The sequence below is a fragment of the Onychomys torridus genome, chromosome 1 (genome assembly GCF_903995425.1).
Source record: "Onychomys torridus chromosome 1, mOncTor1.1, whole genome shotgun sequence".
Taxonomy (NCBI): domain Eukaryota; kingdom Metazoa; phylum Chordata; class Mammalia; order Rodentia; family Cricetidae; genus Onychomys; species Onychomys torridus.
The window spans coordinates 122,302,280-122,326,170 of NC_050443.1; the positions used below are offsets into that span (position 1 = coordinate 122,302,280).

General features: G+C 52.1%; 1 protein-coding gene across 1 annotated transcript in view; it reads right to left on the reverse strand.

Moving 5' to 3' along the window:
* The window catches only part of Ano1 (anoctamin 1), an 81,875-nt gene that overhangs the window by 2,679 nt on the left and 55,305 nt on the right, over nt 1-23,891 (reverse strand). Inside the window, 10 exon segments of the mRNA XM_036177959.1 lie at nt 1,676-1,781; nt 5,569-5,753; nt 7,318-7,370; nt 13,680-13,734; nt 13,736-13,833; nt 18,333-18,478; nt 19,217-19,317; nt 21,774-21,831; nt 22,275-22,386; nt 22,533-22,734. Coding sequence (XP_036033852.1) covers nt 1,676-1,781; nt 5,569-5,753; nt 7,318-7,370; nt 13,680-13,734; nt 13,736-13,833; nt 18,333-18,478; nt 19,217-19,317; nt 21,774-21,831; nt 22,275-22,386; nt 22,533-22,734 — 1,116 coding nt within the window.

A 23,891-nucleotide genomic window follows, 5' to 3' on the forward strand; every position in this document is an offset into this window, starting at 1 on the left:
GTCATCTCAGAGCAGTGGATCTCAATCTGTGGGTGGTTGTGACCCCACATATCAGTTATCCTGCATATCAGATATTTACATTACAATTCACAATAGTAGCAAGATTACAGTTATGAAGTAGCAATGAAATCATTTTATGGCTGGAGGTCATCACAACATGGGGTCATGGGGTCATGATAACATGGGGTATTAAAGGGTCGCAGCATCAGGAAGGGTGAGGACCACTGGTCTAGAGCCTCCCTCAGTAGCCCTCATATGTGAGGTAGTTTTATGTCAACTTGACATAGGCTAGAGTCAGCTGGGAAGAGGGAGCTCAGCGGAGAAAACGCCTCTGTAAGATGAGGTTGTAGGCAAGCCTTGGCATCATTTTCTTTGTTTTGTAAAAAATTTGTTAGTTTATCTAATGTATTTGGGCGTTTTGCTTAAGTGTATGCCTGTGTACATGCGAGTGCATGTCTGTGTACATGTGAGTGTATGTCTGTGTACATGTGAGTGCATGTCTGTGCACATGTGAGTGTATGCCTGTGTACATGTGAGTGCATGTCTGTGCACATGTGAGTGTGTATGTCTGTGCACATGTGAGTGTATGCCTGTGCACATGTGAGTGTATGCCTGTGCACATGTGAGTGTTTGTCTGGCTCAGGGTGGCCAGAAGAGGGCATTGGATCTCCTGGGACTGGAGTTTCAGATGGCTGTGAGCTGCCATATGGATGCTGGGAATCAAACCCAGGTCCCCTGGAAGAACAACTTAACTGCTGAGCCATCTCTTCATAGGAGGCATCTTCTTGATTGATAATTGTGAAATGTGAAAGGGCCCAGTCCACTGTGGGAGGGGCCATCCCTGGGCAGGTGGTCCTGGGCTGTAGAAGAAACAAGCCCAGCAAAACATGGGGAGCAATCTAGTAAGCAGCACCCTCCATAGTCTCCACGTCGGCTCCTGCCTCCAGTTCCTACCCTGGCTTCCTCATGATGGATGGAGTGTAACAAGCTGATTTCGGTCATGGTCTTTACCACAGCAACAGAAGAACAAGCTGGGACATTACCCCAAGCCTAGCCCAATACCTTCTGGTCCCACTTCAGTGAAGGGCTGAGGGAAGGATGAGTGCCCAGTTAGGGATGGAAGGAGCAGGGCAGGGAGGACCTGGTGTTGGAATTTCCCAGCTCTGAGTGTTTGATCCGCTGTTGTGCTGGCATGGATTTCCATGATGCCAGAGGGATGTGCATGGGCCTCAGTAACTCCTCTCTGGGCCTTCAGTCAGGGTGTGTGTGTGTGTGTGTGTGTGTGTGTGTGTGTGTGTGTGTAGTTTAGCTCATAGCAGGTGCTGTTGACTGTGTCTGGAGTCATTGGAGAACTACTGCCTTTAGTCTGAACTTGCCTGGCCCCTGGCCCTGGCAGAGACAGAGGGAGATAAGCGGGGACAGAGACCAGCCTCTTCTTCCTGCAAGTCTGCTCTATGGAGCTCACAGCTCTCACCATCCCACCCTTTCCTCGCCTGTTCCATGACATTCTCTTAGTCACTGCTCAGGGTCAGGTCCATCAGTATCCTCCTCAGAGTCCCCAAAGATGTCTCAAGGTACCTGCCTCCTGCCATTACCAGTTCCCCCTTCCCTGTCAGTACCTCCCACACGCTGTCCCTCCACTTTCCAGAGACAGATATCCCCAACACACACATACCTGGAAGACAATGACAAATGCCAGCCGGGCGGCCAGGACAGCCCAGAAGTCTTTAGAAATGTCATACTTGTGTTCTGACCACGGAGGCTCACGGTAATCTTTGTACCTGCAAAAGGTGTGGGGTGTCAAGGGCAGGTCAAGTGGATCTCAGGCTCTGGAGAGAAGCTGAGTGGGGTGGTCAGGGCCCAGGTGCTTGGAGAAAACAGACACCAGGGACTTTGGACAGCGTTGAGACTCAGGACTTTTGAGACAGACTAGATGCAGTGTGTTCTATGAGATGAAATTGAGTCTTTAGGGCCAGGGGTGGGACGTCCTGATTTAAAATGATGTATTTGATGTCAGATTAACAAGGACGATTATCTTTTTTTTCTTCTAAATTTAATTATGCATGTCTGTGAATGTGCATGCAGTGTCCTCAGAGGCTAGAAGGGAGTGGCAGATCACTCTGGAGTTGGTGTTACAGGTGGCTGAGAGCAGCCAGATGTGGGTTATGGGATCTGCACTCCGGTCCTCTGGAAGAGCAGCCAGGGCTCAGAACGGCTCAGCCCACGTGGTTGATCGTGACTGTCCACTTGACTGGATTTAGAGTTACCATGGAGGGCTGTCATAATGGCCCAGTGTGGAAAGGTGGTGGTACAAAGCCTTACTACCTGAGTTTGATTCCTAGGACCCACGTGGTAGCAAGAGAAAATTGCCCTCTGCCCTTCATATGTGCATCACGGTCCAGGCCCCCCCCCCCCCCCAGACAAATAAATAAATGTAATCAAGTCACCATGAACCTCTGGGAAGGTGTGAGGGTGTTCCCACTAGAGAGCCTTAACTGAGGTAGGAAGACCCGCCCCGCATATGGGCGGGGCCCCCCATGGGGTCCCGGGCAAAGCAAGCTGCTCACTGGAGTCCATCTCTCTTTGGAATTCCTGTCCGTGGATGCAATGTGACCAGCAGCCCCACACTCCTGATGCCTTCACTTCCCTCAGGGTGGACTGTCCCCGCATACTGTGTGCCAGAACAAGCCTTTTCCTCCTAAAGTGGATCTTGTTCTTCCTTTTTTTTTTTTTTTTTAGATAGGGTTTCTCTGTCCTGAAACTTGCTATGTAGACTAGGCTGACCTCGAACTCAGATCCGCCTTCCTCTGCCTCCTGAGTGCTGGGATTAAAGGTGTGCTTCACCATGTTGATTACTGTCAGGTATCCTGTTACAGCAATGAGGCACATAAATAATATAGTACAATTCCCAAAGTCAGGGATAGGGTCTGGTATGTCACTGGCTGGTCACCAATGTGAAGCCCAGGAAGGGGACACCAGAAGGAGGCACCTGGCCCCAGAAGCACAACCTTGATGCTCAGCTCACATTTACTATCAACTTGCTGTGCATCCCTGAGCCCCTGCTTGGCCTCTCTGGTCCTCATTCTGAACATTCCCTCACTTGTTTATGTGATAAGCATTGTGAGTGCCCGATTCCATCCCAGAGGACACTTAGGTAAAAACACAGCAGATGGAGCCTTGTGTTCTTGGAGGGAGCTGGACAGGAGTCTCTAGGGCTTGTTTGCCTTGGAACTACCAGCTCCCCAGATGGGACTGGCTGGGAACAGCGGCAGCTGCTGAGCAGAAGTTGTACAGCCATTCTGATGGGAGCAAACAGCCTGTGCCTCCGGTGTTACCACACATTTCTGTTCTGCCTTTTCCCTCTAAACCCTGGGTCACCCGGAAAACTCCTATGCCTCCCTGAAGCCCGCCCATGATTCACCAGCCATACTGACCCCTAGAAGATTCATTCTCTTCCTGTACTCAGCTTTACTAGTCAGCCCTCTTCCAGCCCCCATGGGGAGAAGAGAATTCAGTCTCTCAGAGTGGATGGGGCTGACCTGGGCCATGCCTGCTTCAGCACAGGAATAAACAGGAGCCCTCGGGAATAATCTCAGATCCTAGCCACTGCTCTTGCCACACTCTGGGCTAAGCTGGGCTCCAGCTTTGGGAGGTGGCTGTGGTGGGTGTGTCTGATGTATGGGGGGAGCTCAAGGTAGCTGAGGCACAGGATGGTGGTCCAGGTGGTGGGAAGCCTGGCTGGAACTGGAGCTGGGGATCAGGGCACGGGTCCAAAGCAGCTGGAGCATAGGTGGGGCCTGGGCCCTGTGTTCTTGGAGCTCTGCTTCTCTGGGTTGGCCTAGAACCCCCTGCCTGTACCCTCCCTGTGCTCCAGCCTGCCACTTGCCCTCCGCACCATCTGCTGCTCTGCCAGGCGTGTGCAGAAAAACAAGAGTGATTTCTCTGTTTTCTCTTAGTGGCTTTCCCTCTAGACTTCAGTGATCCTGAACTCTGTAGAGCCCGATGGTGCCCTGGGTGAGGGTGCTTTCAACAACACCAGGGTGTGCTGCAGTCCGGCTGCCCAATGGGAGGTTGGGTTTTGAGGCAGGCAGTTTCCTGAGCTGCACACCTAGACACCAGTGGTAGATATCTCCCCCCCCCTCGACTTTGTTCCCCAATACAGGAGTCCTCACCCACCCCAGGGGACCAACACCACTGCTGGTGCACACACAGGGCCCCAGCTGACAGCTCCAGGAACAAATTCAATTCTACAGGGAGCAAAAGCCTCCAACACTCAGTAAATCCACTTGGGCTAGCAAGAGGTGGTCTGAGCCTCTCTCCCCAGGCTGGGCAGTCCAGAGACCCTGGGGCAAGCGGGGTACTCTGCAGAGCTACTGGGCAGGGGAAGTTGGTAGAAGTAACAAGCTTCTGAGGTGACTTGTGTTTTCAACATGGAAGGGTCCCCTGGGCTGAGGCATTTCTGTCCTAGGTTGTGTGCAGAGAGAGGGCTTTCAGACATGGAAGTCATGCTGTGCTCTCCCCTCTCAAAACCTGCCCTCAGGCTCCACCTCTTTTGTTTCTTTTCTTTCCTCTTTCTTTTTCCTTGTAGTAGCCTTACACTACTTGAATAAATAAGTAAATAAGTATATTATTATTTATATATAAACATATCATGTATAACAAATATACTACACTTATAAATATATAAATTTATTTATTTATTTATTTATTTGAGTCAGGGTCTCATTAGCTTAGGTTGCTTCAAACTCAATACATAGCCTTAAACTGATCCTCCTGCTTCCATCTCAGACCCTGCCTCTTAAAGGCACCTTTCCTCTGCCAGCCATCCTGAAGAGGAGCTTCCCGCATGGAAATCTTCAGGGATAACCCACATCCATTCCAGAGCATGAGCTAAGGCATCAGGTTGGCTTCTAGGGAACAGATCATGTATATAACCAGAGCTCCAGAAACAGTGGACAGCTCTCTGCTGTGCGTGTGCATGTGTGTGTGTGTCCAAATACCCAATATATACACATATTTTTTTGGTTTTCTGTTTTTTAATTTTTAAAAAGATTTTTACTTATTTTATGTATGTGAATGTTTTGCCTGCATATATGTATGTTTGTGCATCACATTCATGGTGCACAATGGAGGCCAGAAGAGGGCTTCAGATAGATCCCCTGTAACTGGAGTTGTAGATGGTTGTGAACCACCTTGTGGGTGCCGGGAATCAAACGCAAGAACAAGTGTCCTTAACTGCTAAGCCATCTCTCTGGCTCATGTTATGCTTTTTTTTTTGGAGACAAGATCTAATAGTACAGGCTGGCCTCAATCTCAGTATGTAGCTGAGGATGACCTTGAACTTCTGATCTTTTGTTTCCACCTCCCAGTAGACTACATTTGAGGCATGGCAGCAATCCCCCTGCCTCAGGCTCGGAGTGTGGGATTATATAGGCATGTGCCACCCTGGCTGTCATTTAACAAACTGCATGTAAGTAGTCCTTGAGTCCTGCACCTGAAGCAGCAGCCTGGCTTCTCCCAGCTGCCTCTGCAAGGACCTCCCTTCAGGAGGAGACACGCAAGCAGTACCTGCAGATCTGAACCTCATAGCCCAGGTCCAGTGGGTCGTTGGGTGCTGTGCCATTCTGGAAGTCGCTGACATTGAAGGAGGAGAGGGTATGGTTGACAAAGCCGTGCATGGTCCCGTTCTGACTGTACATGTAGAGGTACACCAGGCGAGGGATGAAGTCAGACGTGAACGAGATCACAAAGGCCTGCCGGAGAAAAGGGGTGAGTGTGAGCAAGGATGTGGGGAGAGGCAGGGCAGGGTGGGGCAGGAGAGCATGGGTGAACAAAGGGTCAGGACGTCCCTGCCCCTTCTGCAGGCGTCCGCAGGGCTATGGCAGTGGTCCTTAAGTAGGGACAGTAGGGATAGTGGGGTGCCTTGCACAGGCTGTGTGGCTCTGGGCAAAGTGCACAACCTCTCTGTGCTATTCTTCTGTTCTTGTTCAACAGGTTGACCATGCTCACTGAGCATAGACCTAACCTCCTGGGCTTGCCAGAGAAATTCAAGAGCCCAAAGAAGGGATCTGCAAACTGTAAAGTTCCTGCCTAGCTCTATGACAGAATTCATGCAGGGGCCTGAAGCCCAACGGCCTCTGATGGCTGTGTGGCCTTGGGTATGTTGCCCTTCCATTCTGTGCCCTTGATGGCTGTGTGGCCTTGGGTATGTTGCCCTTCCATTCTGTGCCTTAGCTGTCTGGAACATGGGGCTTGCCAGGCTGTACCTCCACAGCTGTGTACAGGGTAACGGCTTGGTATGTGGCAAGAACATAGCAGGTTTAGAATATTCTAGGAGCATCTAACATTGCTGCTGTTGTCCTCATGAGATGTCCTATGTGTGCCCTGGCTTCACACATTTCACACAGGCTATACTCTGGGCCCCCCTCATTCTGGACCCTAATTTTGCAGCCCCAGGGTCAGGCATGGAGCTTCAGCTATTTGTCAGCCCTTCTCAGTTCCTTTAACAAGGGGCCTCAAGGCCTCATTTGGAGAAGTGGGTTCTTGGCAGGAGGCAAGGACAGAGTGGAGTCTAGAAGCTCCTAGTGGCTTGACTATCACCCCTATGCCTAGTGGGAACTGGATCCCAGGTGTCCCTGCATTGGACACCCTGGGCCTGCGACTGTTCTGGGAGCTACCCTGCTTCCCATGTGCACAGTGTCTGCAGACGGGGGCTCAGTCAGTGGACGGAAGGCAGAAGGCTATAGGGACAATGCTGTGGGTGCTACAGGTCCATTTGCGGTTCCTGTGCCTCTGAGCTAGCTTTGGGCTTTGCTGCAATAATATGGAGCCTGTGGAGGCCACAGTGGCCAAGAGCTTTGCCACTCTGGACCAGGAAAAGCTAGTAGGGGCCATACCATGTGCTAGGAAGACATGGTCATGGGCTGGGAAGGAAGCTGGGAGTGTGACACTAGACTTGATAGAGAACGGGTGATACTTTGTCTCTCCCTTTTCAGCTGATACAAACGGGTGTTTTGTTTGTTTGGAGACAGTGTCTTACGTAGCCCAGGCTGGTCTTGAACTCTCCATGAGGATGAGTGTGACCTTGAACTTCAGATCCTTCTGCCTCCCCGTCCCTAAGAGCTGGAAGCATGTGTGTGCTCCACCACATTTGGTTTATTCAATGCTGGGGATGAAACTCAGGCCTCATGCACGCTAGACTAGTACGCCACCTACTGAGCCACAGCCCTAGTCCTCAAGGGAAGTTTCTTAAGAGAGACATCCCGACAGCCCCCGTGGCCTCACTGCCCAGCCAGGGTTCCCACTCTCATCACTTACATTAATGATGACAGCCAGCTTCCCGACGCCTCTGAGAATGTTATACCAGATGCCTAGGGGAGAAGCAGATGGGAATGCCTGTGAACTGGTGTACGGTTTGTGACACTCAGGTAGGGCCTGGGTGGGCACATCATTGCAGGAACTAGGGCAGCTAGAGGGCCATCCCCAGCAATGCTGGAAAAGGTGCGGAAGGATCCCAGGGAATGCCAATGCCCTGTACTGTGTTGCCATGCCACCTTCTGGGTTGTCTATGAGTTCCAAGGCTTAGACATTCCCTAGTGGCCCTGCACCTTCCCTGTGAACCTGTCTAGAGGTGCTCAGTGCAGGAAGATCCCTTTCCTATAGCCAGTGACTTGACCTTGACCCCAGTGCAGCTCTGGCTAGGGCATCCTGACTGGTGAGGCTGGGATCTTGCCTTGGAGGTGATGCTCAGTAGTGTTCAAGCCAACCATCATGCTTGGATATGACCTGGCTTCCATTACTACGATCCCAGATGGGCAGAAGGCTTACCCCAGTGTGGTGGGACTTTGGTCCTCAGCCATCATCCAATGGAAAGGAGAAGGAACAAAACCCAGGAAGGAGGTGAGGTGCTTAGTGAGGGCCTCCAGGCTGAGACTCCTGCAGGGCGTCCCATGCACTGTGTCCCCCAGACCCAACCTCACCCATGAGGCTGGGAGTGTGTCCAGGGGTCCTGTCCTGAATTGCATTCCATTAGGCTAAGAGTGTGTCCTGTCCATATCTGGCTTGAGGTCTGTGGCTTCTCAGAAGTCACCCTGGGTGGATCCTACCATCTCCATCCTTGGGGAAACTATGGCAGGTGTTTTGTTCCAGGTATGGTGGATGGCCAGGTACCACATGCTGCCCCCGCACCCCCCCCCATGCGCCCCATCTAGAAGTCGTAGGCAGCTTCTAAATTCTCATTTTTGAGCTTCACACTGGTGGCCCATGAGGCCAGCAGGTGTTCAGCCCTGGCATCCCAGGCTCTGTGACGTAGTTTGATCAGCGGCCAAAGCTCCAGCAATGTGCATGCATTAGGTAAGACCCCCTGCCCTAGCCAGCGATGATTCCAGGATAAAACAGCTTCCATCATGGCAATGAGACACAGCCATGCATAGCTACCAGGTGGGAAGTCTCAGAAAGAGCCATCCCACGTTCCTGGCCCGAGTGAGTGACAGTCTACTTTGATGAGATGTTCACGCACATCTACCCGGTGCTTCCTGTGATGGTGGTGGTTCTGGCTAGCTTTCTGCTAGCAGAAGTGGTTGGCAGACAGGTAGATCCTGCATGCTGAAAACTGCACAGGCATGAGGGGGCCAGCAAGGGCACCAGGAGGGAAGGGTATCCTGTGAGGTCATTGCAAACATATTCCAGTCACCGGTGGAAACCCTTCAATGCCTGGGCTCTTGGGTCGTGTTTCAGGAGCCGAGAGCTCTTCTGTAGACTCAGCGCAGGCCGTGGTTCATGCATCATTGTGTCTCCAGAGCCTCGCTGCATTCACCTATTAGGTGTTTGTTGACTGGCTGCACAAATGCATGGTCTTTTCAGATCAAACCAGAGCAGAGGATACAAAGGGCAGGCCCTGCCAGCGGCAGACTCCTGGGAACTGTTGAGACCCGTGAGAGGGTCCAGCAGTTAAAAGTTCCGTTGTCCAAGCTTGATGAGCAGAGTTCCATCTCCTGAACCACAGTGGGAGACAGGACCCACTGCGTAAGACAGGCTTCCTATAGAGATCCGATGCCACCTCTTGGAACCACCAGACACTTCCTGAAGCTTTAACTCCTCTCTCTCTCTCTCTCTCTCTCTCTCTCTCTCTCTCTCTCTCTCTCTCCTTTTTCTTTCTTTTTTCTTTTTTCTTTTTCTTTTTCTTTTTTTTTTTTTTTTTGAGACAGGGTCTCATGTGGCCCAAGCTAGATCCAAATTCACTACGAGCTAAGGATGGTTTTGAACTCCTGATCTTCCTTCTTCTACCTTCCAGGTGCTAGGATTACAGGCGTGTGCCGTTGTGTCTGAGTTACGTGGTGCTAGAGACCAAACCCAGGGCTTTGTGCACGGCAGGCAAGCACCCTACCTAGGCCAGACCCGTAGTCAAACCCAGGTGGAGCTCAGGGTGGCCTCCGACTTCCCTCATCTCAGTCCATGTTCACCACAACTGGCAAAGCTCACGTCGAAGCTTATTTTACTTATTAATTTAATAAATAGATTTATTTTTGACACAGGGTCTTACTCTATAGCCCAAGTTCTAGCCTAGAACTCATTATGTAGCCTGGGATGACCTCAAACATGCAGCAATCCTCCTGCCTCACCCTCCTCAGTGCTTGGATTTACAAGCATAACTATGCCCCATCGACAAACAAGTTTTTATTTGAACATGTGTTTCCAGTTTCCCAGGGCATAAACCAGGAACAGGATTGCTGGGTAACTGAGAATTTCGCAGTGTACTTCGATCTCAGAACTCCAGTCATAACGGGAGGGAAAGAATGTTCCCCTCCCTTCTCTTTATTGAATTTTCTTAGACAGGGTGTCACTGTGTAGCCCTAGCTGGCCTGGGACTCACACAGGTCCACTTGCCTCTGTTTCCTGTTGGGATCAAAAACATGTGCCAGAACAACTGGCTAAAGCCTATTTTTACTTATTTATTATTTTTGGAGATAGGATTTCACGTAGCCCAGGCTACCTTGAACTTGAGATGAGGGACCCAGGGTGACCTTGAACTTCTGATCCTCTTGCTTCCCCCTCCTGAGTGCTGGGATTACAGGTGTGCACCATCTCCTATGGTCCTCCCTTTTCTCCTTCCTCCTCTTCCTCTTCCTCCACCACTTCAGAGAACTCTAAACCTCATTTCTATTAGCTTGACAAAGATGCATGCTGGGCAAGCCAGGTGCTCCATGAAGACGTGGCACCTACTCACTCAGGGCTCAGGCCAGTGACTAGGGCTTCTCACTGTGTGTAGTACAGAGCAGGGAGTCCTTACCACCTGAAGACCTGGATTCTGGGGTTCTCTACACACATTGTAGGCCCCCCGACAGAGACTTCCAGCTCAGAGGCTGTGTGATAGAGGCTCCTGCTGTCAGGAGGCACAGCTGCCGCTAGCAGGGGTCTGTGGGGGTGCAGGGCCACTGGCGCCACTGGGTCTCCTGTCCCCTGGGAACGCAGGCCCAGAAGCCCTGCACGGATCAGAAGAGGAAGACAAAAGCCCCTTTGAGCAAAAGGTTACAGCTCAGGAGGCCACAAACAAGCATGTGAAAGGCGGATCACGCCTCCAACCAAATGGGCAGGAACCAGGAAGCAGCCGCTGATCCGTGAGGCCTGGGAAAAAGCAAGGAGCCCGGAGCGAGGCTTCAGAGGACACACCGGGAGATCCATGGGGGCAGGGATGACAGCAGGGGCTGGGAGGCCACCCACAGTACCCTGTTCACCCTGGTGGGTTTGCAAGTTTTTAGGGGACACCCTCTAGGGCTGGCCAGCCTCGGTCCAGAAGCAAAATTTACCAAACAGTGACATACCCACTGAGATTCCCCTGGTGCATTTGTGAGAACCCAAAGGGGGACAGTATGGCCATAAACTTTTCTTCTTTTCCAGCAATGGGACAGTGAGCTTCAGGGTTTCTAAAAAAAAAAATTACCCAAGTTTCCTTTGGGCCTCCAGCATTCAGTACAGGGTTTTCAAAGCTGACCCTCTGTTCATTTAGGAGATGGAGGACTCTGGTTTTCTGGGCAATGGGACCTAGACTCTGCCTGGCTTCCTCTGAGGTTCCTCCAAGGGCCCAAAAGGTAGAAAGTTCCAGAAGTTTGCACTGGACACATCTCTGGGTTGTCTTAGAGCAGGATGTGGGGTGTCCATCCTGTGGCTCAGACACGGTCCAGGGGCCATTCTCCATCAGCCCACTAGGAAACAGCTTTTACATTTGTAAAAGCAAAAGGGAAACATGCCTGGATTTGGCCTTCCACTGAGGATCCTTGTGTTCCCAAATCTGTGGTAAGCCAAAAGCTCCTGAAGGTCTCTTGGACCTCTGGGGTCACCAGCCTGGCCAAACCTGGGTGTGGCTTACCCCATGATCACAATGGGTCAGAATAGGGGACACGGGGGGCTGGAAGGGTCAGTTTGTCCAGGGACTTTCAATGTTTTTAAATCTGTGGGCAGAACCTGGGGAGGTCCACTTGGGTGTCTGTTTCCATTGTCTTAGTTGGTGGTGTCTGTTTCCATTGTCTTAGTTGCCTGGGTAGGAGGTGGCATCAGGAAGCCACAGTGTCCAAGCACAGCACAAGGACCTCACACATGAGTCCTGGCTCTGACCTCTTCCTCACCCAGCACCCATGTTTCCACGCCACCCTCAAGGCTCTGTGTGTGTGTGTGTGTGTGTGTGTGTGTGTGTGTGTGTGTGTGTGTTCGCGTATACAGGCCTTGTAGCATAGATGTGAGTTAAGCTATAGAACCATACAGATGAAGTCACCATAGTTGATGTGCTTAGCTGTTACCATGGCAACTTCATCTAACTCACTGTAAAAGACCACGAGGTGATAGAAAAGCCTGAGCCACCTTCTCAGAGGCAGCTGGAAGGCTGGAGGATGTGGTCATCCATGGCAGGGGCTGGCCATAGGGGTGGATGGTACCTACCCAAAGATTCCCCATGGAATGCCCTAGATGTCTAGAGGACTGGGGAAGGTCTTAGAAAAGCCAATGCCACTGGGCATGGTGGCACACACCTTTAATTCCAGCACTTGGGAGGCTGAAGCAAGTGGATCTCTGAGTTTAAGACCAGTCTGGTCTACAAGGTGAGTTCCAGGACAGCCAGGGCTACACAGAGAAACCCCATATCAAAATAACAAAACCAAAACCAAAACAAACAACCCAATGTCACCCCTTACAATCTTACTAAGTCCTGTCTGGGCCACAGAACCCAACCCAAATATCCCCTATTACTGGGGAATAATCTATATGGGTAGGTGGCCAATAGCTTCCTTCATGTGATTCAATATTTGCTTATTCCAAGCATCAGTATAGAGATGTCCTTCTCACTAAGACTGTGTTCAAGAGGGGATGGATTAGAGGATAGTGGATCCCACTTTAGGATAAGAGGGACACTGTCCTTGTTGGCTCTGGTTGAGGTTTGCCTGGACCTGGAGCTCTGTCAACTCCATTTTCCATGTCCTCTACTCCCTGCTACACCCAGTGTTTCTCCTTAACTGCCATGGACTACTACAGTGCGCTGTATACCGCTCCTCATCCCCCTGTTTTCCATGTATGACATATAGCCAAGAGATTCCGGGTTCACAGTCCCGTGTTGAGTTTCATCCTGGCCTTGAACTTCATGGACAAGTCATCCAATAACACGACTGCACTTCCTTGGCACCCTCTGTCTTCAAAAACATTTCATTCAAGGTTTTATTATTTATTTATTTATTTGTGTGCATGCGCGTGTGTGCGTGCGTGCGTGTGTGCGCGCGTGCGTGTGTGCGCACCCTTGCAAGCCAGAAGAAGGCATTGGATCCTCTGGAGTTTAAGCTACAGGCAGTTGTGAGCTGCCCAACATGAGGGTTGGGAACTGAACTTAAGTCCTCTGCAAGAGCAGCCGGAACTGCTGCCTGCTCTCTCCAACCCCAACTACCCTCTTTCCATGAGCACTGAGTACTGAGTGCTTAGTGCTTCTACAGCACGCAGGAGGCACCTGATGAGAAGCTAATGTTCTGCCCCACTGGTCTATCTCTTAGCTCTGGAGCAACCCCAGCGCTGGGGGATGGGGTGTGGAAAATAAGTATGGAGGAAAAACATCACCCAAGTGTGTCTGACGCACTTTGGAAGAGCCATTACAAACTGACTTAAACATGACTTTTGGCAACAACAACAACAACAACAACAAAAAAGGCCGGGCGGTGGTAGCGCACGCCTTTAATCCCAGCACTTGGGAGACAGAGCCAGGTGGATCTCTGTGACTTCGAGGCCAGCCTGGTCTACCGAGTGAGTCCTAGGACAGGCTCCAAAGCTACACAGAGAAACCCTGTCTCGAAAAACCAAAAACGAAACAAGCAAAAAAACATGACTTTCAGGGTTTTTTTTGTGTGTGATTTTCTTTTTGTTACTCAGTTGTCTGTTCTGGGCATGAACTTTGTGGATGACAATGTCATATCATAACACCGACAGGAGACCTCTAACAAGTAGACAGTCAGAAAGCTGACAAACGCGTCCTACATGTCACTGGCAGCTGACACATCTCGGAGATTTGAGGACCAGTTGGCCAGACTGGAGATTTTTCACGACTTGGGAAGGCAGTGGGAAAGCCCTTGTAGGGAACAGTGGTCTGGACCCCACTGGCTTCTTGAGAGCAGCAGTTTCCTGCCCAGGTGCGCTGAACCCATCTCACTTACCGATGTCTTTGGCTCTGATGGCTACGGGCCTCCGTAGCTCAGTGACAAACTTTTTTGGCATCCAGGCGGATCTCGATGATGTTGTTTAGCAGGGCGAACAGCGGAGCCAGAGGGAAGGAGGCGACAAACAGGGTGACAAAGCCGAACTGGATGACTGTAGGGAGAGCAAGCACATCAGCAACGCAGTCACATGACACCCAGCACCCAGCATGACTCAGACCATGGCTGCCTGGCACCCTGCCTCAGAGGAGCCCACCTGTGCGGATCTGCCAGCAGGTACATGAGGAGCTCTCTGGAGAGAGCCACTACCACCTTGGGCCATTTCCGGGGACTGAAGACAGAAGTCACAGTATCAGGAATTCAACATGGCTGACTTTGAATTTATGACCATCTTCCTGCCCCAGCCGCCCAAGTGCTGGGATTATGGCAGTCTGCCATCATGTCTGGATTATTTAGTTACTTTTGTGTCTCTGCACGTATGTGCATGACTGTGTATGGAGACCAGAAAATGCTGTGAATTTTTGTTCTCAGGTACCACCCACCTTGGCTTTATGTTGTTGTTAGCAGGATGTCTCACTGGGACTTGGGGCTCACAGATTAGGCTAGACTGACTGCCCAGGGAGCCCCCTGTTTCTGCCACTACCCTCAGCTTTTCACAAGGGTTCTGGGGATTGAACTCATGTCTTCATATTTGTGCAGAAAGCACTTCACACACTGAGCCATCTCCCCAACTCTACATGTGTCCTTTTTCTTTCTTTCTTTCTTTTTTCTTTTTGTTTTTGTTTTTTGTTTTTTTTGAGACAAGGTTTCTCTGTGTAGCTTTGCACCTTTCCTGGAACTCACTTGGTAGCCCAGGCTGGCCTCGAACTCACAGAGATCCACCTGGATCTGCCTCCAGAGTGCTGGGATTAAAGGCGTGCGCCACCACCACCTGGCTAAGAAGAAAGGCTTCCCTGACCGGGAATCGAACCTGGGCCGCGTACATGTGTCCTTTTTATACCTGTCTGTAAACGTGCTCTGGTCATGTTCACCCTGGTGTGCTCAAGAGTCACAGGTCTGACCTTACGAAATCTCTGCTCATAGGCAGATCACAGTGGGCTCATGGCTTGGCCTGGCCCCTCCATGAGGCCAAATCTCCCATCATCAGAGTTTCCCTAGGGTCAGAAAGGCCTGCTTCTGTTACTGTGAGTCCTTCCTGTCCTCTCCCATCAGGCCTAGGACAGTAGGAGGACACCTGTCCTCCAAGGTTATCCCGGCCTTCTGTTTACAGGCCTTACGGTACTGTTCACTTTGGACTTCTTCAACCCTGGAAGCTACAGTCAATCTGAGTTAAAACAGGTCAGGAAAAGGTCACCACACCAGAGAGATGAGAGTCAGAAAGCTGGTCCAGAAGTTGTACGGCAGGACCTGATCCAAGGGTGCTCCATGCCAGGGGGTAAACAAGGAAGCTGCAGAATGCCACCCTGTGCTCAACCGGCTGAGTATGGCTATTGTTACCAGGGTGAGCAGGGCAGGAGACTGTGGGAACTGTTTCCCAGATGTCTTGGTGACCTCTCATTGGCCCTGGAGTGTGGGGCAGCAGGGTGGGATGCCTCTGATGAGGTCTGGAGGTGCTAGGATGTTATGGTGGAACAGGACCAGCCATGTGCCATGATTGTGTGCATGGGCCATGGCTGCTGAGGCTCAGGCTCAGGGTTGCTGTAGGTAGGCTTTCCCACTTAAAAATAATTTGGCACAGGGTCTCATGCAGCCCAGGTTGGCCTCCAATTTACCATGTAGACAAAGATGACCTTGAACTTCTGACTCTTCTGCCTCCACTTCCCAAGTGCTAAGATTACAATACAGGTCTGTACTACCATGTCTGGTTTATACTAGGGATTGAACTCAGGGCCTTGTGCATGCTAAGCAAGCACCCTACCATTGGAGCTACAGTCCCAGCCTTGGTTTTTCCACTTCTGAGTGATGGCACTGCCTCATCCAGGCTGAAGGGAATGAGAAAGAGACAACAGAGGGGAAGTGGGAGAGACTGGGACTCAAGCTAGCGTGGGGCACCCTCCCGCCCACACCCGTGCTCCTGTGCTCAGCCTTAGATTTACCTGGAGGAGAAGATGGCAGCTGATGTGACCAACAGAAAGCCAGGTGGGGAGTGTGCCCTAGTGCTGGGCTGGGGTGGGCTTCTAGGCACATAAGGCCTCTGCCCCTGAGGTCTCTTACCTCTAAGCCCTGGAGTTTCATGGGAGCCTGAGGTGAGCATTCAGTAGTTGAGAGAAATGACCACATCTCAGTCAACCACAGGGCACTTCTCATTGGTATTTGCTCTCCCAGAACCTCCTCAGAGGGCAGAGGCCGACATTAGGGATAGGAGGACCAGTGCCTAGATTCTACTGGCCAGGGCTCTGGAGCTGAACAGGGGAAAAAGGAGCCATTTGCCCCTACAGCATGCTCTTCTGAATCTTGAGGTGAGATGATCCCTGCCGGTCATGAAGGTAGCTGGGAGCTACCTGCTTAGAACCACATGTACAAACACAGGGAGTGGCAGGGAGGTGTTTGTGGGGGCAGCATGCTATGGCCAAGGCTCTGCAGTCTGAAAGTCACCTGCTCATCACTGCCCTCTAAGCCAAGGCTGAGGAGTGCTGGGACCACATACCAGGGCTGCCTTGTCTCTCAGCACCATGGTAAATGCAGAGTCCAGAGCAGTCCCTCCCATGCCAAGACCTGGAGCAGGTCTGATACTGTACTTTCGAGTCCTGTCCTCCCTGGTGCTTGCATCTTCCTGACTGCGTCCACTCATCCATACATCCAGAGAGCATGCACTGAGCATCTGCTGTACACTTGGGTCCATTATAGGGGCAGCAGATGGCAGTAAAGAGTGGGAAGAAGGGGCTGGAGAGATGGCTCAGTGGTTAAGAGCACTGGCTGTTCTTCCAGAGGTCCTGAGTTCAATTCCCAGCTACCACATGGTGGCTCGCAACTACCTATAGTTGGATCTGATGCCCTCTTCTGGGGTAAAGATGTACATGCAGATAGAGCACTCATCCACATAAAATAAAATAAGCAAATCTTTAAAAAAAAAAAAAAAAAAAAAAGAGTGGGAAGCAAAGGTCTTCCCAGATCCTTCCGTGAGACAGAGGAAAAGGAGAGGAGCAACTGACAGTGTCAGTGGCTTTAAAATGGGGTCAGAGGAGGGGTTGGATCTTAGGCATAGGGAGGACCAACTCTTTTAGCCACTGTGGTCAGAGAAAACCTTTATTGGGGGACACTCTGAGCAGAGTCTTGGAGGAAGGAAGAAAGAGGATCCATGCATGTATTTGAGGGAGAGCATTTCAGCAGAGGTACAGTAAATGCAAAGGCTCCATGGCAGGCCTGAGTTACACGTTTGCAAAACAGTGTGGAATCCAGTGTGAGCAGAGCAGAGGGGCAGGATGGACAGGAAGGATCCTGGAAGGCCCCAGGGCCACACAGGACACACCTGGACCTTCCCATCGCTCCCTGGCTACCTCTCAGCATACTTCCATGCAAGGACACTCTCTGTTGATGAGGCTTGCCCAGGCCTTGCTATGAGTGCTGGCTTCATGCTAGGGTCACGACAAGCCCAGGGAGAGTTGGGTACCTTGATGCTCAAGAAGAGAGGAGTCATAGACCCAAAGGAGGACTCTAAAGGGGTGTAGTTATGGTACCCCAAATGCTGGGGCCCTCCAATGGAGCTGGTCTTGCGGGTGAGGGAAGTGGAGGGAGAAGGACTTGTTACTTGGCTGCATACGTCACGTCACGTCACACTGTGGCAGGTGACCATGTGCTGCCTGTTCTTTGGAAGACAAGGCTGAAGAGAAGGGGTGGTGCTTACAGACCCGAGGAGGGAGCAGAGCCTAGAGCCAGGAGTCAAGGCTAGGCATCTCCTGTTCCTGCCTCTGCCTGACCCTGCTGAGTGAGTGAAGGGCACTGAAGTCACAGGCATCCCAGCCCACAGCCCACGCGGGTATATACAGAGGTCAGAGGTCAACTTCCTGTGTCATTCCTCAGGTGTGGTCCATTTTATTTTTTTGCCCAGGGCTTCTCACTGCTCAGCACTCACCAAGTAGGCTGACTGGCTGGTGAGCCTCAAGGATGCTCTTGTCTGCACCCCCTTCCCCGGCCCCCAGTGCTGGGATTACAAGCACACATCACCACACCCAGTTTTGTTTTGTTTTTTCAAATGTAGATTCTAGGGACTGAACTTAAATTTTAGTGCTTATAAGGTACTCACCAACTAAGCCATCTCCCTAGCCCCAGTTTCTTTTTTTTGTTTTGTTTTGCTTTTGTTCTTTTTGGTTTTTCGAGACAGAGCTTCTCTGTGTATGTAGCTTTGGAGTCTGTCCTGCAGCTGGCTCTGTAGCCCAGGCTGGCCTCGAACTCACAGAGATCTGCCTGGCTCTGTCTCCCGAGTGCTGGGATTAAAGGCCTGCGCCACCGCCGCCCGGCAATGTTTCCTTTTTGAGACTGGGTCTCACTATGTAGCCAAGGCTGGCTTCAAGCTCAAGACCCTCCCGCCTCGCCCTCTAAGTGCCGGGATCACAGGCAGGCAGGCATCAGTCATCACGCCCAGATCCATCGTCTTTGCCAACTTTTCATCCCCCACAGCCTGTGCCCACCGCTCCGCCCCAGGACGCCACTCACTCATTTCCATGTACTCGGGCGTGAGACCGGCGAAGGGTTCGAGGTTGAAGTCCACCTCATAGCGCTGCTTCCGCTTCACGTACTCCTCTCGGTCGGAGGGGCTCTGCCTGCGCAGCTTCAGGTAGCGGATGAACTTTTTCATCTTCCTGCAGGGGGCGCTGTGTCAGAGGGCAGCCCGCGGTAGAGGCTGCTCCCACCAGGACCTCTGAGTCCCACTGTCATGTCTGCTCTGAGCCTGAGCCACCGGTTAGCGTGGTGAGGCAGGCTTTTTTTTTTTTTTTTTTTTTTGCTTTGTTTTGAGCCAGGGTCTCACCATTAGGCCTGGCTGGCCTTGAATTTACTATGTAGACCAGGCTGGCTTCAAACTCACACAAATCCACCTTCTTCTTTCCTGGTGCTGTGATCAAAGGCGTGTGCTACCATGCTTGGCTATATGCCTGTTGGAAGGGGACTGCCCTTCTCCCCGAGGCAGCACGAATCTGCTGGTTTCCTAAGACGCTGAGAGGCAGGGAGAGTGAGAGGCCATGAGAGGCCCCTGGAGGGACCCAGGAAGTGTGGGCTGTCCCATGCCCCTGTGGCCTTTCCTTGGTTCACTAAGGTCCTGGCTCCAGGGAACTTGTACTTCTGAGGAGCAAGATGAAGGGGCTGTCTACTCTGCCACTCAGGGGCCAGTGCGAGCCAAGGGATGTGTAGCACCCTGAAGGTGTCTCCAATGGGGCAACTTTTGCTCCATGTTCCCTCCCCATCCTCCTCACCTCCTGGCTTCTGATGTCTCCCATCCCAAAAGAGGCTGATGCCTCACCTGTCACAGAAGCTACTTGGAGAGTCCACCAGAGCCACCCATCCCCTCTACTCTGTCCCCACCCGTAGCAGGTCCCACTCACGGGATGCCGATCTCGAAGAGATTGTTCTGGATCAGCTGCTTGCCCAGCATGATGATGCTCAGTTGGATGCAGAGCTCCATGAGGCAGCCGCCTGGAGCACACTGTGGGACAGAGGCCAAGTCAGGTCTAGTCTGGCTCTGGGTAGGGGGTGAGGCTAGCCCTTGACTTGTGGGGCAACTCATGGCCTCTTAAAAGTTAGGTTCAGGGCGAGGGAGATGCTGGGTGGGTAAGAGCACTTGCTGTGTAAACATGGACCCCTGAGTCTGAACCCCAAGCCAAGCATGGTTGCGTGTGTCTGTTATCTCAGCATTGTGGGGTGGGGGCAGAGGTAGGTGGACACCGAGATCACTCTGGCTAGTCATCCCAGTTGTAATGATGAGCTTCCAATTCAGTGAGAGACCCTGTCTCAAGGCATATGGGAAAGTGATAGAGGAAGACGCCTACCATGTTCCTCTAGCCACCCACATGCACATACCTGCACGTGTACTCATGTGCCCATGAACACACACACACACACACACACACACACACACACACACACACACACACAGTGCAGGTTCACATCCCCACCTTCTGAAACCCTGAGAATAAGACCTTATTTGTGACATGGCTGGTGTGATTAGTCAAGGGAGGTGGGGTCATGCCCTGCTCCAGTGACCAGCATCCTCTGGAGAACACAAAGACCCAGAGGGAGACAGCATGTGGAGTGATGCAGAGAGGGCCACCAAGAAGCCAAGCGTGGTGGTGCACACATACAGTCTCAGTGCTGTGGAAGTGGAGGTAGGAAGATCAGGAGTTTAAGGCCCGCCTGGGCGACATTAGACCTTGTTTAAAAAAAAAAAAAAAAAAAAAAAAAAATCAGGGAGGGGCTCAGTCAGTGAAGTGATGAAGTGATTGCCTCACAAGTGTGGGGACCTGAATTCTATCCCCAGCTTGGGGTGGCATGTGCTTGTAATCTTCTCAGTGCTGGGGAGACAGAGGCAGGTGAATTCCTGAGGATCACTGGCTGGCCAACTAGCTTAGCCCACTTGGTGAGCTCCAGGTTCTAGTGAGAGACCCTGTCTCAAAATGAAAGGTGGAGAGTGATGGAGGGATGATACAGGAGGTTGACCTCTGGCCTCCACATGAACACACCATATACATACAAATATACACACAAGAACACACACATACACACACACACACACACACACACACACACACACACACACACACTGAAGATAAGAAGAGAGGAAGGGAAGGAGGGAAAGAGGAAGAGAGGGGAAAAGGGAGGGAGGGAGGGAACGAGTTATCAATGATGCTACAGCCCCAGATGTTGGGAGAGGTGGGGACCCTCCCCAGGACACTTCAGAGGGAAGGTCCCCACAACACCTTTGTGTGCTTTGTCCTTTCAAACCACCCCGTGTTGGAGCCCCTCTGCCTGTGAGCTGCTGTGCTGGAACCAAGGCTCAGAGTGGGGGTGGGGGGGTGGAGGGATGGGGAGGTGGGGATAGGGGGGAGCCAACAAGTGGTCATGGTGGGCAGCTGGCCCTCAGGGTCCCTCTCCTGCCCTCCCCAGGGAACTTTAGGTCATTCGAGGGTTTGGAGGAATATCCACAAGAGTCTCTAGATGGCCATGTTCTGGATTGTGTCCATAGAGTGTTTGAATGGGTTGTTTTCTTTTCCCTGTGATGTGTCGATGAGATTTCTACCCTGGCTGGTTTATAGGCTGAAAGACTTGCCCAATGGCCTAATGCGTTGAGTAAGAGGGACACGCGGCTCATGCCAGCAACCGGAGATGGACCTCTCTGTGATGGGGAGAACACTGCAGGTACCTGAGGAGGAGAGAGGCTCAGGGAGGGGATGCTGTTCAAAGACCTGCCTGGACATTTCTCTGGGCAAGGACTTTTAAGGACTAGAAGGCAAGAATTTAAAAGTCAATGCAAGAAAAACAACAGCAGCAGATAAGTGAGGGCTGGGGTGGGGGTGGGGGTGGGGAGAGCACATCACATCGAAGAGTTTCCACACAGCTAAAGAAACAACTGAGTGAAGAGATGGCTGACAGAATGTCAGTCCATACAGCTGTGCTTTTGCCCTGGCCACCCCTGCATAAGCTGGCATAGGTGTAGCAGGTGGGATGATGAGGTTGGGAAGCCTCATGGTGTGGTGGTGGCCACTTGGCTGAGGTCCAACACCCCACTGTGAGGACCATCATGCCCAACTAACTCTGTGCCCCTGGGATGCTGGACTGCGCAAATGGAGAACATGGACCGAACATGAGCATTCATCACTCTCTGCTTCCTGACTGGGTATGTGATGCAAGCAGCTGCTTCAAGCCCCTGCTGTGACTTCCCTGTCACCATGAGCTGTGCCCTTGCATCATGAGCCCAAGGAAACCCTCTCTCTCAGAAGTTGCTTTTGTTAGGGGGTTTTAATCACAGCAACCAGCAAAGAAACTACGACATCATCAATCTCTGTGTACACGTGCAGATGCAACAAAGGATTCTGACTGGAGTGCAGAAGCCCGAGGACAGGAAGCTAAGCAGAAGGCTGCTGGGAAGAGGAGGTGACACATTACCTCTTCCATCCGGAAGGAGCGGAAGATGTACACGTAGTCGCCCGGCCGTCCAACAAACCTGGAATGGTTGGGGTAGTGGTTAGAAAGGAGCTACACTCAGCCCCCAGGAGATGCCACCCAAAGGGCCTGTGCTTCTGCAGATTTCCAGTCAGAGGCACCAGGGGTTTTGCACAGGCTCCCCGCTTCCCTGGCTGGTTCTCAGTGTGCACACCTATATGCCACCTTCCCTCACTTGGCGCCACCTGGCCTGCTGAGGGCACTATCAGAGGTTGCTGTCTTGGATCTTGTCTGGGGTCTATTGTAGGGGTCTGCTAGGGTCCCCCACCCCAGCTCTACCACCCCAGCTGAAGCCAGCCCTCCCTAGAACATCATGGCAGTGGGAGCTGTCATTCCTGTCTCCCCTGGGCTGTGGGGGCCTCTCACCATCAGGAAGGACAAAGTAGGACAGAGCCTTTTACCAGAGTGGAGGGGGCATCAGAACCAGGGTGGAGGGGTCCCTACCGGCCTTTGAAGAAGGCAACGTAGAAGATGGGAGTGTAGGAGTTCACGAACTTGAGCAGGAAGGCTTTAAAGGTTAGCCTTTCCTCGAAGCTCTTCTCTGTCTTCGGGACCTCTGAGGAAAGACACAGTAACCACTCACAGATAGGCCAGGCCAGGGGCAGTCAGGACCAGCCAGAGCCTGGTGGCCAAGCCGCTTGCTTCAAGGCTGGCCCTGCGTCAGGGCCATGCTGCCGACACCATCCTGCACTCGGTACTCACCGATCTTGGTGAGCCACCTGGCAATGCAGCCATAAACCTCATCTAGAAGAATGATGACGACGAGGTTGATGATGACAGCGGTGGCCGTGACCGTCACCCTGATGTTGGACCGCACCGAGGGGGAGGAGTTCATGGCCAAGGCTGCAGCCGTGGAGATTCTATAGATAATAACTCCCAGCACAATGGCAAATGTCACTGCGATCTGCAGGGCAGGCATGGACAAGCTTAGTGGTAACGAACGGCAGGGGTGGTTTTGGGAGGGTGAAGAGCTCCCTTGAACCTGCCCATCTACTCCTAACCCCCAAATTTTCCACGTCAGAGCTAAAGCTGAAATTACTGGAGTGCCCACCAGACGCCAAGTGCTCTGCAGGAGCCAACCCACACAATAAGGACAGAAGTGAGGTAGTACTCCAAGGATCAGAGAGGTTGTGTGGCTGGGTCCTGACCCAGCTCTGGGACTGGGCTTCATCAGTGGGGCCATCCAAGCCTGAAGTTTACTAAATTTATGTACTAGTCATCCCCCATTGTCCCCCAAGAAGAGCCCAGGACTCTGTAGCCACACCCCAGTGGTTGTACTGGTGGGCATTAGAGCAGGCTGACTACTGGGGATGCTTCTTTCCCAGCCTGGGGCGACTGAGAGAGCAGATTTCTGGGTGGTGTGCAGGGCTAAGCCAGGAGCCCACATAGCCACTGTGGTCAGGCAGATGGTGACATCCTGCAGGTCTGCTGGGACATGGCCAGGGTCTCCTCCCCACAGCTTTCTTGGAGCTACCCTCTAGCTCTTCCATGACAGAAGACCCCAAGGCTAGCCAAAGCCATCTCAGGCTACAACAAATTCCATGGAACTCAGACTGGTGGTGCCCAAGAGATGGGTGGGAAGCTAGTGACAGGTTTGTTCCGCCTGCAAGTCTGTCTGCCTGGGCTCCTTTTCCTTTTGGCACAGGTCCGTGGGTAAGACCCAGTCTCTGCCCAGCCCAAGGGTGTGGACACCCCACCCTAGAGCTCGCTGGGTGAGGGTGGGCATTTCTGAGGCTCGCAAAGCAGAGCCTAGCTGGGCTTCAGCCACTTATGTGTGGGTTCTGGCTACTCTAGACAGGATCTGGACCTTATGTCTCTGTGTCCTGGATGTAGGGCAGGTCTTGTCCTTGCTGGCTTGGTTCCTCATGGTTCCTGGCACAGCCCCTGCTGCCCTATGTTGTCCACTCAGGGAACACGGCCTTTGGGGTCTCCTCAGAAGACTTGCCCTGCACACTATGGGTCACAATCAGGCCCTTTCAGACATCTGTTACTGACTAAACAGAGAAACACGCTGCCCAGGAAACCATCTGTAGCCCCGACTATGCCCCATAAGCACAAGGA